Source organism: Trichosurus vulpecula, chromosome 3 (genome assembly GCF_011100635.1).
Source record: "Trichosurus vulpecula isolate mTriVul1 chromosome 3, mTriVul1.pri, whole genome shotgun sequence".
NCBI lineage: Eukaryota > Metazoa > Chordata > Mammalia > Diprotodontia > Phalangeridae > Trichosurus > Trichosurus vulpecula.
Window position 1 is genome coordinate 380,596,520 of NC_050575.1, and position 20,314 is coordinate 380,616,833.

Below are 20,314 nucleotides of genomic sequence, written 5' to 3' on the forward strand. Positions count from 1 at the left end.
AAACACAGAACAGAGAAATATGCTTAGTGTAGGTTTCACATTAACAACTTGAATACCAGACCACTAATTATCTGTGGTTTCTCTTTTGTAATTTGAGAAATTATGATAATCAAACAAGTTATCAATTTTGCACACAGAGTTTAGACACTATTTTTAGAGGACTGTGTCACATGCCTATTCATTTTTTTGTTGCCTAGCCTTGCTTACATCTTCTGTGTATTTCTTTTTAAAATCTCAATAGATTTAGGAGTTCCCTGTGTGTCTACACTGATCTCTTCAAGCAAATGCCATTTTTCCTTCTCAATGGAATGGTTTCCCTTTGTGTCTTCGGAATTTCTTTCTCCAGCATCTGCCATCTTTCCCAGAGTTGACTACCCATGAAGCAAATTTTAGTCCATGGGATCCTATCTATCTTTCCTCTGAATTCTTTGAAATCTGCCCTCCTAACATGTATTGTGTGTGTTAGACTATAGAAAGGAATAACTATCCCCCCCGGCACCCCAAGATTCCCATCATTGCCACCCGGCACCCTCCTTCTCAATGACAATTGAATCCAGAACAGAATTTCCCCTTGTTGGTTCCTTTCCCTATTGAAGGGGAATCTCACAAGGGCTAGTGTTCGGGATGGGGCAGGGGTAGAAGGCAGGAAGGGCTCCCACTGTCCTTGGACTCTAGTTTCAGGGAACAGAGAAGAGCTTCATAGAGCCAAAAGACATAGACATATAGACAGTAGACATAGAGCTAACAGCTTCCTCTAGTTTTCTTGCAAGAAATTCCCAACTATGGCCTTCCCATTCTAACTCTTAATACTATTCTCTACCTTCCATAGGTTATGTAAGCTAGTAAAGGTCTCCAAAGGTTTCCTAACCCATTCATTCCCTTACCTCCAGACAGGATGGGCTCTAACCTTCTCAGAGCCACAGGTGAGCATTCATCTTTCTTATAAAGGCTTCCAAGGAGAGCACAGGATTTAGCACAAGGAGCACAGGATTTTTTAGTCCAACAGTCTTATTTTACAGAAGAGGAGACAGAGACCCAATCTCCAAGAATACATAGCCAACAGGGTAAGTGACAATGCCAGGATTTGAACCCAGGCCCTCTGACCTAAAATAAGATGCTTTCTCTATTATAGAGATTTTGCAATCTTCCTCACAAAACCCAATTCGGGTTCTCATTTCCTCTCTATCAGAAAGATCTTACTCGATTTCTCCTTCTCTTGTAGCCTTTTATTTTCTGCCTTCTCTAGTAAACCTGGGCCCTGTTATCCTAAAGCCTGTCCCAACCCAAACTCTCTGTAAGCATTGCTAGTGCCCTTGGTGCTAGAGACTGAGGGGAGCCGTGTGGTGTTGTGCCTGGGCAGGTTGGTGGCTGGGTGTGTATAAAGGCTCTGGTTACCTTCCTAAGGTGCATTTACTTCCCAGCTGCTGGAGACTCAGCCTCAGGTGTTTTGTGTTCTTAGCAATACAGTCCTAGGCTGTCATTATACATGGTCAGACCCATCCTATGCCAGAGCCACTGGACGATCCCATCGCCACTGTACTTCTGAGGGATGGAGCCCATTTCTGTCTTAGCCCTCAGCCTCTCCTGGACCTAAAGGACAATCCATGGCTGCCAGCTAGCATGCTTGCCAACAGATGGACCCAGAATATACTCTCTGCCCCACCCCCCCAGCTTTGGTTGCCTGAAGTAATTTAGGTGAGGTAGACCTTACCTTGTCTTCCTGTCTCCTACAATTCTGGGTCCACTCCCAGCTGTCCTAAGCTGGCACAGGGACCTTCACTGCCTCCTCCCTCCCTATCTCAGAGAAGCTGGTCCAGGCTTGTGGATATTTCCCCTCCGTTGTTAACACTTCCTTCTCTTCTTTGGGTAGTCTAGCCAGGGGGCGGAACTAAAGCCCAGAGAGTGACTCACTTGCAAACCACTGGGCAGGGTGCTGTCCAATTTGGCTCCCCACTGCCCCCTCCCTCCTTCCCTTCCTCCATCTTCTCCACTAAGCCACCCCCATCCCTGCCCCTGTTGCAGCCTGCCTGTCACAGAGCAGAATACTAGATATAGACACTTCTCAGGAAGGGTCCCTGTGATAGACCATATTCACAAACTCAAGTTTCCAAGGACAAGGGAACCATCCTGAATCCAGCTGGGAGGGAGAACAGGTGAGGTTGGAATAGTAGGGAAGGGAAGGAGAAGGGAGCAAGCATCTGTTAAACGCTTACTGTGTTCCAGCCATTGGGAGCAAGCATTTATTTAGCACCTACCACATTCCAGTGAAGACCAAAGAGCAAAGCAAGCAAGCAGGTAGGAGGTAATCACTACTTTCTCTCTTCTTCATTCAGTCCTTTGTAGTCTGATTTCTGACCTCATCACTCAACTGAAATTGCTCTCCCCAAAGTTAATCTTTTCTCAGTCCTAACTGTGCTCAGGGCAGCTAAATAGCTCAGTAGGTAGGTGCCAGGCCTGGAGTCAGGAAGGCTCATTATGAATTCAAATCTGGCTTCAGACACTTATTAGCTATGTGACCCTGGGCAAGTCACTTAATCCTGTTTGCCTTGGTGTTTCAACAATCCGGCTAGCAGCTGTTGTGGGGGTGAAAGACCAACACAAGCCCAACAACAAGAATGCTGCCAGAACACTGCAAAAGCCCAGGTTCTTTTAATCTGCTTTAATAAGGAAAGCAAGGTGAAGGGGTTGAGAAGCTTACTTTAATTCAGCATACAAATATCATTCACTTAGTTCAGGGGAAAAGGCCAGCACCTTAAACTTGAGAGCAAAATACAAACATCGACAGACAGACCTTGTCTGATTCAAATCCCAATACATGGTTACCAGAGTTTAACAAAGTCCCAGCATCCAGGTTTACAAGCTGGAGGGCTCTTAGCTACAGCTGCTGGGAGTCTCTGTGAGCCACCAAGAGTGAGAGCCCTGCGCAAATGGCTCTGTCTTCTCTTCTTATAGTATTTTAGCCATCATCAAACATCACCTGAATGACCAGAACTTGGGCTCCTATGATTGGCTCTGGAGTTAGCACCTCCCCTTAGTTAGCCCCACCTTGGGCCCCACCTTAGTTACCAATCCACACCCACATAGGTTTTACACCTAATAGGGGTTTGGGCCTGGGCCTTAGCACCTAGTAAGACTCAATGAAATACGCTGAATTACTCAAAGGAAACAAAAGCCCAGCTCAAGTCAGCTCTTTGTCTACAGGTTCTTGAAATCTGAACCCTGAATAGCTCCAGACCTTCAACTAGAGGGCATATCCTACTGCATCTCTGATGTCTGAACCACTATCCATGTGCTGCCCATGGGATTGTGGGGCAATAGGGGGCCACATGCCTATACAACCCCCTAGTGACATCTGTCCTCATTTCTCTGTGAATAGCAATAAAGCTTTGTTAAACGCTGTCCTCTTATGGTGTCATCACTCTTCATCCGACTAACACAACAACAGTAGAAATAATCATAATGAACAGCTAACATTTATTTGTGCTTACTATGGTGCCAGGCACTATGCTAAGTGCTTTACGTTTATCTCATTTGATCATAAAGTACACCCTAACAAATTTTATAGTTTATACTGTTCCTAAAAAAAGTAAACCTTTAAAACAAAGAAAGATAGATTTTTCCCTGTGCCCAGAGTAAAAAGACTTCAGGATCCCATGAAGAGATCAAGGGGAGAAAGAAGCTACAGTATTACCACCTGAGGGGGGCAGTGACTGCCCCAACCTACCTTGAGCTCAAGCAGTCTCACTCCCAGGGTCCTGGTCCTTCCCTTTGTGGTGGTTGCCTCTGCCTGGACTCCAATGATGTAGTTTTGAAAAGCTTCCTTTTCTCTAGTGCCTTGCTGCTACTACTTGCCCTTGCCAAGAGATGGGGTCCTCTTTGCTTCTGCCTCCTATGCTCACTGAATCTACTAAGACCACCTGGAAGTACATGGCCGGTCATTCTTCATCCTCTGGTGTTTCTTCCTTTCTGTTTCACTCAAGAGACTCATTCACTCCTCATAAAGGGATCACCTGCCCTGGCCCAGTCTTTCTAATGTGTCTTCTCTGTGATAAAATTTGGGAAAGACCTTTTACAAACCCAGTAGTTGAGATAAGGCAGGGACATATTAGGTTCCGCCCTAGGATGACTAGAATTAGAAAGCCTCTAATAAGAGGACCCTCTTTTCCTAGGGTTAATTAGAACTAGAAGTCCCAGGCTTGGATTTGTCTTTTTTGGGGGGAAATGGTGGGTGGATATTGGCAATGCTGTTTCTTTCACTGTTTGAGATCCAATAAAAAAGCTAGGGCAAAAAGCTCTCCTCTCCATTGAGATGTGGAGTCCCTTCAGGTCCTTCCCCATACCCTCTCAAGATATGACTTTCCCAGCATACCTGTATATCATCTCAAATGTTCTGTGGTGACCGGGGCAGACAGAAGCCATCACAATCATATACCACAACTTATTTAGTCATTCCCCAATTGATGAATATCCTCTCAATTTCCAATTATTTGCTGCCACTAAAAGGACTGCTTTAAATAATTTTGCACATATGTGACAAAGAATTGGCATGTGTGTCACGGTGTTCATCCTGGAAGAATTTGCTCAGACCATCTCCAAGTTAAGTAAAGGCATTTATTGGGGTGATGCACCCAGTGGACTCTGTTCCTTATGGGAAGCCAGAGCACCCAGTGGGGTTAGATGTCTGGTCTATATTCAGTTTGGCAGAATAAAGGGAAGGAGAGCAGGAGAGGGGGAGGAGGGAGAAAATCAGGACAATGGAATGCCTGGAATGTCAGGTAATCTTGAATGTCTGTGTAAATGTATATACAGCATGCCCCTAAAGTTTGGACACAGGCAAAAATGAAATTTTCAACATTTTATTAAATTGGAATATTAACAGACCTTAGCCTCCTTGACTTCTTTTTCTGGGGTATGCTAAAGAAGAAGATGTACTCAATGAAAATCACAGATGTAACACACTTGATGGAACGCATAAAGAGTGAAGTGCTAAAATTGACGGTAACGTGGAGTTACTGCATCAAGTTCATATGAATCTTGCAAAGAGCATCAACCTTTGCATCACAAATGATGGAAATCATATTGAAGATGTTATCTGTTAACATTCCAATTAAATAAAATGTTGTTGAAAATTTCATTCATTTCATTTCTTGAAAATATGCATTTTTGCCTATGTGTCCAGACTTTAGGAACATCCTGTAGATAAGCAGGGAGAACTAGGGAAAGGGAAGAGCTTTTCTGGAATATCAGGTAGAGGGGAGGGGTGCTTTTCCTTTTTGTTTCTTATCTCTTCAGGTACAGATGATGACTCTTCCAACTTCACCCCTATTCGAGTTCAAAAAGTGTACCCACTGATGTAAAAAGAATTTGAGGTGAAGTGGAGGGTCAGGGCAGTGGCTGAGATAAGGGATGTGGCCAAATAACAAGATAAGGTAAAAATGGGCACTTGATTGAGACACTTCATCCAGCTGTGGTATATGATTGTGATGGAACACTATTATTCTATAAGAAATGATGAGCAGTATGCTCCCAGGAAAACTTGGAAACACTTACATGAACTGATGCAAAGTGAAATGAGCAGAACCAGAGGAACAGTGTACACAGTAACAGCAACATTATATGATAATCAACTGTGATTGACTTAGCTATTCTCAGCAATACAAAAACACGATCTATCTCCAGAGAAAGAACTGATACAGTCTGAATGCAGACTGAAGCACACTTTTTTTTCTTGGGAGGTTGTTGGCCTGTGTTTTACTTCACAACATGACTAACACAGAAATATGTTTTGCATGACTACACATGTATAACCTATATCAAATTGCTTGCCTTCTCAATGAGGGGAGAGGGGAGAAAGTGAGGGAGAAAATCTGGAACTCAGAATTTTTAAAAACAAACGTTAAAATTGTTTTTACATGTAATTGGAGGAAAATAAAATATTAAATAATTTTTTAAAGATTTGGGGGTGGGGTCAGGGCAGTGTTGAGAGTGGTCAGGCAACAAATGGAAATGGGGAGAATCTGAGGTTAAGGGAGGGGTCAGGTTAGGGCTAAGGCTAAGGATCAAATGAATATTATAAAAGGCAAGGGGGCTGCTAGGGAAAGGGAGGAGGGCAAGTCTGAGCTAGGCTGAGATGAGGAGATGGGATTGCATTAACAGGGGGGAGGGTCACAGAAGGAGGTAAGAGAGGAGCCTGGACAAAGAGGAGAGAGGAGGAAGTGGTGATAAGTGAGAGTTAGAACTTTGATGAAGTAAGGGGAAGTGGAGATAAGGGACCAGCATGAAATAATAGAAGTTTACAATCGTGGTAAAGTCAGGGTAAGGCTAAAATGATGGAAAATTGACGTAAGGTGGGGTTCAGGGTTCTGCCCCATGAAGAGTAGGTTCTCAGATTGGATCATAGCTAAGAGGGAGTTGGGTTTAGGTGAATCCAGAAGATAAAAGCTAACATTTATACAGTGCATTAAGGTTTGCAAAATACTCTAAAATGTCATCTCATTTGATCCTAGTATTATGCCCATTTTTACAGAAGAGGAAACTGAGGCAACTAGGTTAAATGACTTGTCAAAACTAATAAAACTGTGGCTGGATTTGAAATCTGGCTAGATCAAGGTAAGCTGAAGCAAGGAGAGGGGAGTGAAGTAAAGATGGGGGTGTGGGAGGGGTTAGGGCTAAGGTCAAGTAGGGGAGGGGTGATTCGGCACAGAACTAAGGTGATGAGGTGAGTCAGGGTGGTGCTGAGGTTAAGGGAAGCATTGAGGTTGTAGAGGCTGATGTTTGTGATGGATTTTACGAATCCAAGAATTAAAAACAGAGGCATCTCAAGGTGAAAGTAGAAAGGAAAATTTATTACGATCCCGCGGGAAAGGGCAACTCGGACACCAAGAGCACCGGGGTTCTCTCTGTGTCAGAGCGCACTGGACACAGAAAATTGGGGTGTTTATATAGGTCCCTAGCCGCGATTCCCCCTCCCAACCTCCTTCCTCTTAGCTTGCAGACGTAAGCTTTGAGGGTATAATCTGGACGCGATAAATCTATCCTAGGGACAATGGCAAGGAACAAACAGTGTGGTTATTTTTGACAAGCAGGTGATGGACATAACCTTCCCACCATTCTTATCCCCTTCTCTAATCAATCTGAAGTGATAAATCTATCTTAATGACAATGACAATGAACAAATGGTTTGGTTATCTGTGACAGGCAGAAGCCATTTGTTGGTTACTTCATCTTCACATCTGTGGCAAACTAGCCTTTCTCATCACCCTTACATCTGTGACGGATATCCCCAGCACCCTTACACCTTGTCTCCCATCATTCATACCTAACTGGTCTTGCACGTCTACATTGCACCTGGCTTTCCGGCTTTTCATCTGTTTTTCTGCTGAGCTGAGGGTCCCTTATCCTGGGGTCAATACACAGGGGGTGAGCATCCTGTGTCCTATCCTTACTTTCAGAGGATTTTATGGTTGCTGACTTATTCACCTCAACCCTTCTTTCTTTCAGGCCTCTCGCCATTAGGTAAATACACAGAATGTGAGCATCCTGTGTCCTGTTCTTAACCTCGGGGGCCTTACGGTCACTAGCTTAGCTTATGGAGGGGAAAACATCTAAGTAGAGAAATGGCTTTACAGAAAGGAAAATATCTAAGTAGAGAAATGGGACTCATTATCCTACTTATTTCTATTTATTTAATTCGTTCCTTTTTATGAGAGGTCTTCACTCGTTCCACACATTGAGATAAAAAAAGGGTTGAGTTTTGGTGGGTTCAGATCAGAATCATAGACTCCAAGGACTAGAAGGGACCTCCGAAATCCAAAGTTCAAGACACCCTTGAACAAGAATCCCATCTACCACACCACACACACATGATCTCAGGCTTCCTTTCAAGTCCCAGCCAAAATCCCACCTCCTATAGGAAATCTTTCCCAATCCCTCTTCATTCCAGTGCCTTCCCATGGTGGTCAGAAAAATCGATATGACACTCTCCAGGCATCTCTTAAGAACTTTGGAATCCATTGCATGATGTGAGAGACACTGGGACAGAACTGCCCAGCATGTGTGCCCTCATCAGAGAAGGTGCTGTGCTGTACGAGCAAAGCAAAATTGAAGTAGCTCAAAAGGAATGTGAGAAGCACAAATTGTGCCTGACCTTTGCTAGAGCTTTCCAGGCTCATATTGGTTTGATCAGCCACAGTCAGATACACTGAAACTTGACTCTAGCAATGTGGTGTTATTTTGATCCTCTTTAAGAACGAAGGACAGCAACCAACCATTTATCTGGTTTATTGCTTCTTTGTCCCTGATTGTTTACACCTTGGCTCCTCCACTAGGTTGTGAGTTCTCTGGAGACAGGGACTATCTTTTGCCTTTCTTTGTATCCCCAGCCCTTAACACAGTGCCTGACACATAGTAGGTACTGAGAGAAATCATTATTAATAAGCAAGGATTTGAGGAGATCCAGAGATTCCCCTTTTTCTATACTGACCATTTTAAAGTTGAGTGTCTGGAAGGATATTACTGATAATTGAATTAACTCTCCTCAATCGTGATCAGAACCCACCCAGCCTTACGAGGAATTTAACCCCTTTGGTTCTACTCAGGTTTGGGTGGGGATAAATTTTTTTTTGACTAGATTACCCAAGGCTGGGGGTAATTCAGAAGTAAATGACATAATTAAAGTTCATTAGAATCGAAAGATCCTTTCATGGTAATTTTCATTCTTTCTCATTACTTGTTAACCCATCAGAGTTGGTTGCCATCCTCTGGAACACCACTTTTACAAGGCCACATAAGCCTTGAGCCTCTCACCACGAGGGTCTTTGGAATTCAAGAGTGCTGCTGACCTCTTATTAATAACATGCTAGCCTTATTAATAAAATGATTAAGTTACTTAGAAATTATGTTTCTCAATTTTTAGACATCACTGTACTTAATAAATGTGTCTTAACTGACTGACTGCTTGAAGACCTCCAGGAATGGGAAACTCATGATCTATTTTGGGGCAATTGTAAGACTTTTCCTTATATCTAGCCATAATCTTCACTGCAACTTATAACCATTGTTTCTCTGAGACCATGTAGACCAAGTCTGATCCTTTTTCCTAGGGAAAACAACCTTTAAAGAGAGCTGATCCCAACACCCATAATCTTTTTCCTGGGCCAAATCAGGGTTGAATAAGTTTGGGGAAGGGGGATCAAGGCCTGGCTGTTGAAGTAGCTGAAATCATGGAGGTCAGAATGCCACTAAGACATGGGGGAGCCAAAGTTGTGAGGGAGGTCAGACCAGGTCTGAGAAAAAGGGATTACTCATATTTTATGTGCCTTACAATTTGTAAAAAGTGCTTTCCTCACCACAACTCTGTGGGGTAGATGAGACAGTTTTTTTTTAAATATATTTTTTATTTTTAGTTTACAAAACTCAGTTCCACAAGTTTTTGAGTTCCAAATTTTGTCCTCGTCCCCAAGATGGCATGTAATCCAATATAGGTTCTACATATACCTTCACATTAAAGTTATTTACACAATAGCCAAGTTGTAAGGAAGAATTATAACCAATGGAATGAACCATGAGAAAGAAGAAACAAAACCAAAAAAGAAGAAAAAAAGAGAGAGAAAAAAGTTTGCCTCAATCTGCATTCAGACTCTGTAATTCTCTGGATGTGGATAGCTTTTTCCATCATGAGTCTTTTGGAGCTGTCTTAAAACCTTGCATTGCTGAGAAGAACAAAGTCTATCAAAGTTAGTCATCACAGATACCATGTGTCTGTAGTCATGTATAACGTTCTCCTGGTTCTGCTCCCCTCACTCAGCATCAGATCACATAAGTCTTTCCGGGTTATTATGAAGTCCATCTACTCCTCATTTCTCATAGCTAGGTGAGACAGTTTTACAGATAAAGGATACTTAAAGATTAAGGGACTTGCCCAGGATGACCCAGTGAGGGGCCATAGCAGGCTAAGTACATAGAGGTGATATACTTAGGGTGATGGGACTTGGACCCCTAAAAGGAAAAGACCATGTCTTTGAAAGCAGCCCAGATCACTGGTGTCTCCCCAAGGCATCTGGCCCACCTAGATCACTTAATTAACTTACATGACAGTCCTTTCACAGTGCTCTTGGGCCACCCCAGACAACCGGCACATACCAACCACTCTTTAATCCCATCTAGATCACCCAATTAGACTACTTAATGCTCCTTTCACTATTTCACAGGACCACCCCAAACCACTTAATTCCTATCACTGTCCACTCCAGGCTATTTACCACTCCTTAATCCTATCCATATCTTTTCACTGTTCCTTTTTTGTATGTAAGTGTCAGTCTCACCCCTATCAAGTTGAAGATTCACTAGGAATCTAGCCCACTCCTATTGGCATTATAATAAACCTTGCTACTTTGACTGAAAGAAGGCTCGAGTGCTTGATTCTTTTCAGACAAACTCACCCTACAGGGTACAGCCTGACATTCTGGGATTCTCAGCAACCCCAAAGCACATCAGTAGGCAGTTTGAACCAAGGTCCTCTGCCTCTAAGTCCAGCATTCTATTCATGACACCAAGCATGTATGAGGAGAACTTTATCTCAAATTCAAGGATTCTAAGATATAGGTAAGACAAGGATAATTTGGGCATAGGGAGGAGGAATGGGAAACCTGAGTAAGGATTCTGTCATCCAGCCTATTAACCATCTGGGTGAATCTGAACCTGTTGGTAAACAGCCCTCTTCCTCCCCTATAGACACCATAGGACTGGTACAATGGAAAAGGCACTGGAGGGATAGTCAAGAGAACTAGGGTTCAAATGCAATTCTACTTACTAGCTGTGGGGCCTTGGTCCAGTGACTTAATCTCCTTGGAAAAAGGCATCTACATGAAGCCTGGAATCACAAAGATCTGAATTCAAATCTGACACAAGCTAAGTGACCCTGGGCAAGTCGCTTAACTTTTGTCTCAGTTTCCTCATCTGTAAAACAGGGATAATAATAGCACCTATTTCCCAGAGTTTTTGTGAGGATCAAATGAGATATTTGTGAAGCCTTTAGCACAGTAGGTATTCAATATTTCTTTTCCTTCCTTATCCGTAAGGGGGTTGGATTCGATGACCTCTAATGTCCTCTCTCGTGTCTAAATCTATAAATTCAACATTCACTAAGATTCTTTCATGTCCAAATCTATGAATTTATATCAATGAATTCATAGTCCTACCCAGCAGATATTACCAGGTCTAACTACCGTGGGAGTACCGGGATTGGAGTCAGGGGATCTGAATCAGAACACCAGCTTAGGCTTCCTAACTGTGACCTTGGGCAAGACCTCTGGGACTCAAATTTCCTCATCTAGAAAATGAGGGGGGGGGGCTGTCCTTTATGACCTTTGAGGCACCTTATAGCCCTAAATCTATTACCTGATAATTGTAGACTGTGGGAGAAGGTTATCCTTAAAGAGGCCTGGAGTCGTGTGAAGGAGTTCTGGCTCTAGGAACAGCAGAGTGGAAAGAAATCCCCCAAATTTCTAGTTCTGCCCCTGTATGTGTGGCCATGGGTTTCATGCTGACTACCATTCCTGTTGTCATAGTCTCTGCTTATTTAAGGTTTTAACATGGGGAAAGGGGAGAATTCAGTGGGAAAAGCAAGGTTATTATCTTTGGGTGCCTGTGTTTGAACACCACCTCTATCCCCAAGACACTATTAATCTTTGGAAATAGGTAGGGGTGCTACTAAGGGGAACTAAGCATGGCCTTGCCAAAAGCTAGACGTAGTGTCGGTCATGAGGCAGAAAGGAATGCTCGAGGCAATTGGAATAAACAGGGTGCAGGATGTCACCAGCCAGAAAGCACTCCTAGATCACAATCTGACCTCAAGAAGACTATGCATTGAAGCCCTCCACAGTGGGCTTATCTATATGTATTCACAAAGCACCTTGGACTACCTGACATTCCAGAACAGCTCTTCCCTTCCTCCTTTCCAGTTTATCTGTGTGGACTACATGACATTCTGGAGCAGCGCTCCCCCTCCCTTCTCTTGTTCCCCCTTTCCATTTCTTAAATTGTAAACTGTACCCCACCCCCATCCTGTCAAATTGTAATATAGATGGGAACATAACCTGGCTCAGTGCTTTGTCTGCTATAGAGAGCAGGGCCTGCTGGGCCTCCTACATGGAACAGGGTCCGCTGGGTGCATCACCCCAATAAATGCCTTGACTTGACCTGGAGACAGAATAAGTGAATTCCTTCAAGACAACACTTCGACACATGAGCCTGTTCCTCCTGTTCCTCTTCATTCAAACTTAACAGCTAGAAAGAAGCAGTTAATGATCCCATCAATCTCACTGAGCTAGGGAAACTTGGAGAGGTAACTGATCCCCATGGTCCCCTCTAGGCCTATGCCCCTAGTACTAAGGGAGAAGGGCCCAAGTTTTCTACAGTGGGAATGTCCCTTGGGGGCAAAAAGGTAGTCTGAACACCAAGGCTGGTCAGAACAAATGCCCCACCATTCACAAAATACTCTTTATTGAGTTCCAGTTATGTGGGGCCAGAGGAGGTCTGAGAGTAGGAGGAGCACAGGAGAGATAACACAATGGAGGCAGCACCAACACTCCCTTGTCCTGGCTCTGTAGTCCTTCTGGCTGAGGAAGAACCAAGGCTACCTCATCCTCTGGACCTTTCCTAGCCCAGGGGTGACCTGAGGAGGAATACTTGGCAGGCAGGAGAGGAAGGCCCCGGACACTGGGAATGGCTTGCCTTTGCTTTCCCTGCCCCTTTCATGCTCTCAGGACAGGCCACCCCTGTCTTCTACTGTTGTTCTAGGTCTTCTGAGATGTTTTTCAAAGGCAGCTGCAGCCGCAGCCTCATAACCTTGGGGGCTCTCTCCTTTCTGCCTCCCACAGATGGGAGGTCTGAACCAGGGATGTTGGCAGCCTCTTGATCCTTCCCATCTTGCCTTCTCCCTCCTTTCACAGCCCTGGCCCTGACTTTGGACCTTGATCAGAGATAGCTGGCAGAGACTCTGGGGAAGAGGTCGCTTTTGGGGTCTGTGCCCCTTTTCCCCATGCTGCTTTGTCTTAGAGCCGGTCTTTGTAGTCCAGTGATGATGCTGGTGTCTTTTTCCTCCACTGAGAAGCAGCTAGATCCCTTAGAGCAGAACAGAAGGGAACAGAGAATATCCATGAGGAAGTAAATAGTTGTTTCAGGCTGACTCCCCTGATATATGCAAGGCAGCTCCTTATTTCAAACTGTAGTCCATGTCATCCCCTCTCTATAATCAAGGTCAGTGGGAGAGGGCCTTCTGCTTAGAGGGGAAGCATGAGTAGAGGTCCAGGCTCAGCGTTCTAGTTCCATTGGTCAGCAGTGAGAAGTGGGAGGTCACCGAAGGGAGAGCTACTGACTTATTCCTGGGGAAATATCATTTCTAGGAAGCTGCCTGGCTCGAGTGCTTTTGGCTGGGAAGTCTCCTCCCCCGACGTTGCCACCGCCGCAGGACTTTGGGACTGGTGCCTCCCAGCTCTTTGTCAGGCTCTTCCAGGGCATGGTGCCTCTTGGGTGTTCGACTGGGGCCTGGTTTCTCTGCTTCTGCCTTTTCCAAGGAGACCATAGGAGCATCCCCATATGCTCGGTAACCACCAACTAGGCAGTAAGTCTCCCCATGCCAGCCCACCTGAGTCTCCCCACAACCTCGGTAGAGGACATGGTAGTGACCAGGTGTGGGGGGAGAAGTGGGAGCAGCAGCTGCTAGGAAAGAAATTAGAACAGATTAGACATTGCTGCTTAACACTACTGTGGTACTGGAAAAATCAGGAGACCCCTGAGAAACCCCAGTTTGCATGATAAGGAATGGACTTAGACCTTCTGGCATTTAGCAGATATCCCTGGGGCTCCGTGACTCCACCAAGGAATGTCGATAAGATTATCCCACTTAACAATAACCTGTCAGAATCTTTTGATCAGTCAGGACCTTTGTTCCTGTTCCCCCCACCCTGTGACCTGGCCTGTAGGTTCCAGGAGATAATTAACCTCTGTACCCCATATTTTCTATATAAGCCACATCTTCACCCCAACTCATGACCATTTGATTTGGGTAGCAACCCCCTAATGGCCGCCGGCTAATAAATTCTCCATTTTAAACTTATACTCTGTGGCTTGTCTCACTCGCTTCTGGTACAACATTACAATCTTGCAATTCAATTCAGTTTAATAATTAAGTACCTACTATATTCTTTGAGAACAAAGGACAAATACAACCTGTGAGTAGCCTCTCGTCTCCTCTCAAGGTACATTTTGATGGCCAAAGTCCGCCTCCTTTACTTTGGGCTTACTGGCAAGATTTCTTTCTCAAAAACCAAGTCTTAAACCCACCTCACTCTGGAGCTTATAGATTGGACAATAGGTCCCTCCTAGCACAGAGTGAATGAAAATTCTAAATAGTATCTGTTTTATCTTTTGGCCAGGAACCCTGAGGGTCTTCCCCCTTCTAGTTTGATTTTTTTTTTTGAGTTTTTGATTAAAGGGATCATCCCTTGATTAACTTCTTAAAGAGGCCTATTCACTGAATGGGCTGTTAGCTCATTCACAAAGAGCACCTGAAAAGGCCTTAGCCTAAAAGGGCCAGGGTCTTACAATGCATCCTGGGCCATCTCCTGGTCGATATCTGGCCACTGGATCCAGATGGCTCTGGAGGAGAAAGTGAGGCTGGTGACCTTGCACAGCCCTCCCTCAAATCAAAGTCAACTGCAAGTCATGTCATCATTTCCCTGATGTCATGGTCCTCTTAGAGAACGAAGGACAAACACAACCACAACAATCTACTATATAACCAAACACTGTGCTAGGTGTAAAGGGTACAATAACTAATATGAAATAACCCTTGCCTTCAAGAAGCTTCAATGGGGATGAACAGAGTGTACTCAGGTAAATATAAACCAGATCTCCCCCCTCCCCAAAAAAGAAATGATTTGGGGATAAGGAAACACTAACAACTCAGGGGATGAGGAAAGGGCCCATGTGAGATTTGAGTTAAACTTGAAGGGAAAGAGGGAACGTGCAGTGATCAAGAAAAAGTCAGGTGAAATCAGTCTAGAAACAGAAGCTCTTAACCTGAGTCAGGGCACTTATTTTAAAAATATTTTGCTAACTGCATTTCCATAATTAGTTTCATTTGTAATCTTACATGTTTTATGCATTAAAATCCATTACTCTAAGAAGAAAATGAATCTGGCTTCCCCAGAACTTCCAAAAGGGTGCAAAAAAAAGTTAAGAATCCTTGGCTCTAGGAAGACTGTGAAGGGTTTTAGTGGTCAAATAGAGGAGTTTAGTTTATCCTAGATGCAATAGGGAGCCACTTAGGCTTCTTTAGCAGGGAAGTGACATGAATGAATGAATGAATGAAAAAGCATTAAGTGCTCACCATATGCAAAAAACTGCTAAGCACTGGAGGAAATTAAGAGAGTCCTTGGTCTCAAAGAGCTCACATACTAATATGGAGTGACAATATATATAGGAGGTATCAGCTAGAAAATCCCAGTGGTGGGGGCAGGCAGAAAGACTGTGCTTAGGAATATCTGTTTGGCAAAAGTGTAGAGGAAAGGTTGGAAAGGGGAGAAACTGGAGGTAAGGAGACTAGCAGGCTGTTGAAATATTCCAAGCAGGATACGCTGAAGGCCCAAATCAAGATGGTAGCCCTATGAATGGGAAGAAGACAGATGAGGGAGATAGTGTGCAGAATTGACAGGGCTTGGCAACTCATTGGATATGGAGTAGGGAGGGAAGGTGAGCTGAGAATCAAGAGCTGAGGATGACTCCTAAAGGTATGCAGCTGGATAAATGTAAGAATGGTGGCGACCTTGATAGAGAGATTAAGAGGAGGGGTTAGTTTAGGAGGAGAGATAATGAGTTCTATTTTGGATATGTTGATTTTGAGATGACTATGAGGCAATCAGGCAGAGCAGCCCAAGCAGACAATTAGAGATGCTGGACTAGAATGCAAGAAAGAGGCAACAACAGGAGAGATAAATTTGCAAGAATTAAATCCATGGGATCTGATGAAATCACCAACAGAGAATGTAGAGACAAGAGGAAGGGCACAGGATGGAACCCTGAGATACACTGAGGCATAGGGGGAGGGACAAGGATGATAATCTTGCAGAAGAGAGGAGAGAAGAGATGGAAGATGGGAGAGGGGAAGAGGGGAAGACAGGGAGAGGAGAGGACAGTGGAGAGGGGAGAGAGGATGGGGGAGAGGGGAGGACAGGAGACTGGGAAGAGGAGAGGACAGAGGAGAGGACAGGGGAGGGGAGAGGAGAGATGGGAGATGAGAGAAGGGAGAGGGGAGGACAGGGGAGAGGAAAGGAGAGCAAAGAAGAGGAGTTACCCAACTGGAAATGGCCAGTTGGCTCCCCAGTGGGGCAGCTCAGACTACTCACTTGTTGTTGTTTGTCCTTTATTCTCCAAGAGTTCCAAGGACATCAGGAAGACTATGTCTTGACTGACAAATGAATTGGATTTAGGGAAGGGAGGCCTGTGCAAGCTCACCAGCCTGACTTTCTCCTCTAGAGCCATCTGGGTCCAGGGGCAAGATATAGATCAGGAGACTGGAAATGGCCCCAATGCAGTGGGAGACCTTGGCCTTTTTAAGCTAGTCTTACCCAGGTTTCAGTTTGACTGAGGCAACACCCATTCAGTGATTAAGGCTGGTTAAGAAGAGAGCCAAGGAATGGCCCCTTTTGTCTAATTAAAAAAAAAAAATCAACTTGGGAGAGGAAGACCTTCAGGGTTTCTGGCCAAAACAGAAACAATTACTATTTACATTCACTCAAGCCATCCAAGCCCAAATAATGACCGCTAAGTGATGCTTGGGCTGGGACTTATTGTTTGCCAATCAATGAGAGCCAGAGTGAACTGAGTTTAAGGCATGGTCTTTAAGAAAGAAAACTAGCCAGTAAACCCCAAGATATCTTCCTAGGTTTCACCCATCAAAATTTTTCCTTCCTTTGGGCAGAGTATCCATAGCTAAGGGCATGATACCCCATGTGGAAGGAGGAGGTGAAGGGAGTAGAGGACCAATGACATCAGGAGGGTTATGTCTTGACTTGAAAGTGAATTGGCAGAGATATGCCAAGTCATCAGCCTCACTCTCTCCTCCAGAGTCATCAGAGTCCAGTGGCAAACACAGGTCACGATGACTAGCAATAGCTCTGGATGCAGTGGGAGACCTTGGCCTTTTTAAGCTAAGGTCTTTCCCAGGTCTCAGTTTGTCTGGGACAACACTCATTCAGTAGTTTGAGGCTAGATGAGAATTGAGGCAAAAGATGGCCTAGCTTGACCTCTGGAAAGAATCACTGTGGGCATGGAAGACCCTCCGAGTTTCTAACCAGAACAGAAACAATTGCTATTTACGATTACTCTGCACCATCAAAATTAAAACAATGATCACATCGGCTGGGACCTATTATTGACCAATCAGTGGAAGCCAGAGTGATTGGATTTAAAGGCATAGTCTAGTAGCTCCATTTGAATCCCAATGGGCTTTATCAAAGTCTGGTTTGCCAGAGCTATATTTCTAGAAATCATGAATGAAAAACTACTTAGGGCAAGAGTTAATTATCCCACTTTTTTGAAAAACAAAACAAAACAATGATAGAATAAATAGGGAAGAAAAAAAATCTAGCCCCCAAACCCCAAGATATCTTGTGAAGTATTAAGACATCAAAACCACAAATAAGGATACAACTCAACATGTGGACAGAGGGAGAAGAGAAGGAAGAAGGGGATGTAGAGGAGGAAGAGCAAATACTTTATAGATGTCCCAGAAGAAACCTTCCTCCCTACTTTACCCCCATTCCTAGATCCTACTCTTTGGGATGAATTAACACCATCTGTTCTAACCACACTCAATCTGAATTTTTCAAACTGAAGTTTATTAAATTAAAAAAAGACAAAACTTCCCTGAACAGAGGGACCAGAAGCTGAGGGGCCAAGGACAGATTGTCCTCTTCTCACTTGAAACCTAATACTCTGTCTGGGGCCTCTTTTATCTCTCTATATCTTCCACTGATGGGTCTCATTAGCTTCCATAGATTTAATTATTACCCCCTATGCAGATGACCAAAATCTAAATATCTAGCCCATACCCCTCCCTGAACTCCAGTCTACTATGCTCAGTCTCCTGTCAGATATATCCACCTAGTTGTCCCTGAGGCATCTCAAATTCAACATGTCCAAAACTTAACAGATTATCTTCTCTCCTCCTCCATTTCTATTTTCTATTGAACCCCAAACCCAGCCTTCCTTCAGTCTTTCCTATTTCTATGTATGGCACCACCATTTTCCAATCACACATTCCCTTTCCAGTCTTTCCCAGTGCCCCTTGATGCTAGAGCCTTCACTCTGAGATCATCTCTAATTTATTCTATACATATATACATAGTTGTTGCATGTTATCTCCCCCATTAGATTGAGAGCTTCTTGAGGCCAGGACCCTCTCTTATATTTCTTTTAGTGCTTAGCACAGTAGGCACTTAATATATGCTTGTTGACATGTGGACTGACACTCAGGTTCACCACACTGAACCCATCCTAGACTCTTCTTCCTTCTCTCTCAAGTCCATGTTCTTCTCTTCACTCCCATAGTCTCTAAAGTTGAGGCCCTCATCATCTCTCATCCTAACTGGTCTCCCAACTTCCAATTTCTTTCCCTCTCTAATCTACTCTCCACACAGCTGCCAAACTGATATACCCAAAATACAGATCTAAATTTCATTATGCTACTCAAAAATTGTATGTGGCTCCCTATTTCCTGGATAAAATATAGACTCCTCAGCCTGGCATCCAAAGCCCTGGGTCTTACTTATCTTTCTAGTCCTACTTCATATTCCACCCCTTCCTGCATTTCTCTATTCCAAACTGACATGGTAGCTGTTCCCACCCACAAGATTCCATGTCCTGTGCCAATGCCCTTGTACAGGTGGTCCCTCATGTCTGGAATACAGTGCCTCTTCACCACAGCCTCTTAGAATCTCCTAGTTTAGGGACCACCTTCTCCTCTAGTCTCTCCTGATCTATTTCCCAGTTGTTAGAGCTCCCTCTCTCTTGAAATTCTTTTGTATTTTTCTCCTTGTGTGTAATAGCATCTATCACCACAATGAAATGTAATCTCCTTAAGGGCAGGGATCATTTTGTTTTTACACTTCCAGCAGGGACTGTTTTGAATGTAATAGGCACTTAATATTTGTTGAATTAAGCCAAATCTCCAAGAGCAGATTCCTTCAGCCTTCTATACCCCCTCTGTCAGCATCACTTTCATCCTCCCTCTGGTGGGGACCACCCTTCCTAGGGCTACCACTTCATCCTTCCCCCCCCACCCCAAAGTGTTCAGCCCTTGAACATGGTGGTCCAAGATTGCCCCATCAATATGGATGGTTCTCACAACCCCTCCAACCTCCACAGATTAAGCCACCCAATTCATTTCTATGCATTACTTACTACTGGTCAACAAGACCAAAATTATTTTGCTGAAAAGGTTGACCTGGAGAAATACCTGTAGTATCAATGTATATATAGTACTTCCAATAATTGACTCACTAATTCAAATATCAGTGATCTCATCATCATGCATCCTACCTCTACTGACCATAAACCTTCCACAACTCATCAGATAGATAAACTTTGATGAGTTAAAAAAATGAGCTTGGAATCAACTTGAGCCTTTCCAAACTCCCCTAGTCTGGTTCTTGATTGACAGACTATACAGCCTACCATTGGCCTTACATCCAGTCTTTCAGGTGGGTGGGATGGACCAGAACTTGGACTCTACTGGCAATAGCTTTTGAGCACCTAGGGTCAGTTCCATGGCACAAGGCACTGGTGGAAGACTTTTGTGGAGGATCTTCTCACATGAGGAATGGCCTGTTGTGCATCTGGTTACACCCTCATGGGCAGATGCTGCTGTACAGTTACTTCCTCTGTACATCAAGCCTACCTGCTGTACTGCCCTCCCAAGGAACAAAGGATAAGTTGGAGTGTATGTAGAAGATCCGGTCAGACATTCTCACTCGGCTAACCAAACAGATTGGTATCTCTTTGAGAAATGGTAGGGAAAGATTCCCCTGGAGTGACCTGTTTATGTGCTTATCCCACCATGGAAACTGTTGGTTAGGGGGGGGCCTGTGAGGTAGCCACTTCCCTGTGAGGTCATCACTGCCACCGTGAGATCACATAAGGAACCTGCCTTAGGACAGCAAGAGTCTTAGTCTCAGAGTTTTCACATGGGGACTGTGAAAACTCTGATTATAAACTGAGTTTTAAGCAGGAGGGGAATGGCATTCCTTGGCCC

The 20,314-nt window shown here is 44.1% G+C and overlaps 1 protein-coding gene across 1 annotated transcript; it reads right to left on the reverse strand.

The window, feature by feature from the left end:
• Window positions 1-13,399: 13,399 nt before the first annotated feature.
• DPEP2NB (DPEP2 neighbor) lies at window positions 13,400-20,027 on the reverse strand. The gene is made up of 2 exons (XM_036750058.1): window positions 19,961-20,027; window positions 13,400-13,719 (listed from the first exon to the last, which is right to left on the reverse strand). The coding sequence occupies exons 1-2, from the start codon at window positions 20,025-20,027 to the stop codon at window positions 13,400-13,402; spliced, it is 387 nt and encodes a 128-aa protein (XP_036605953.1).
• Between the last annotated feature and the right edge of the window lie 287 nt (window positions 20,028-20,314).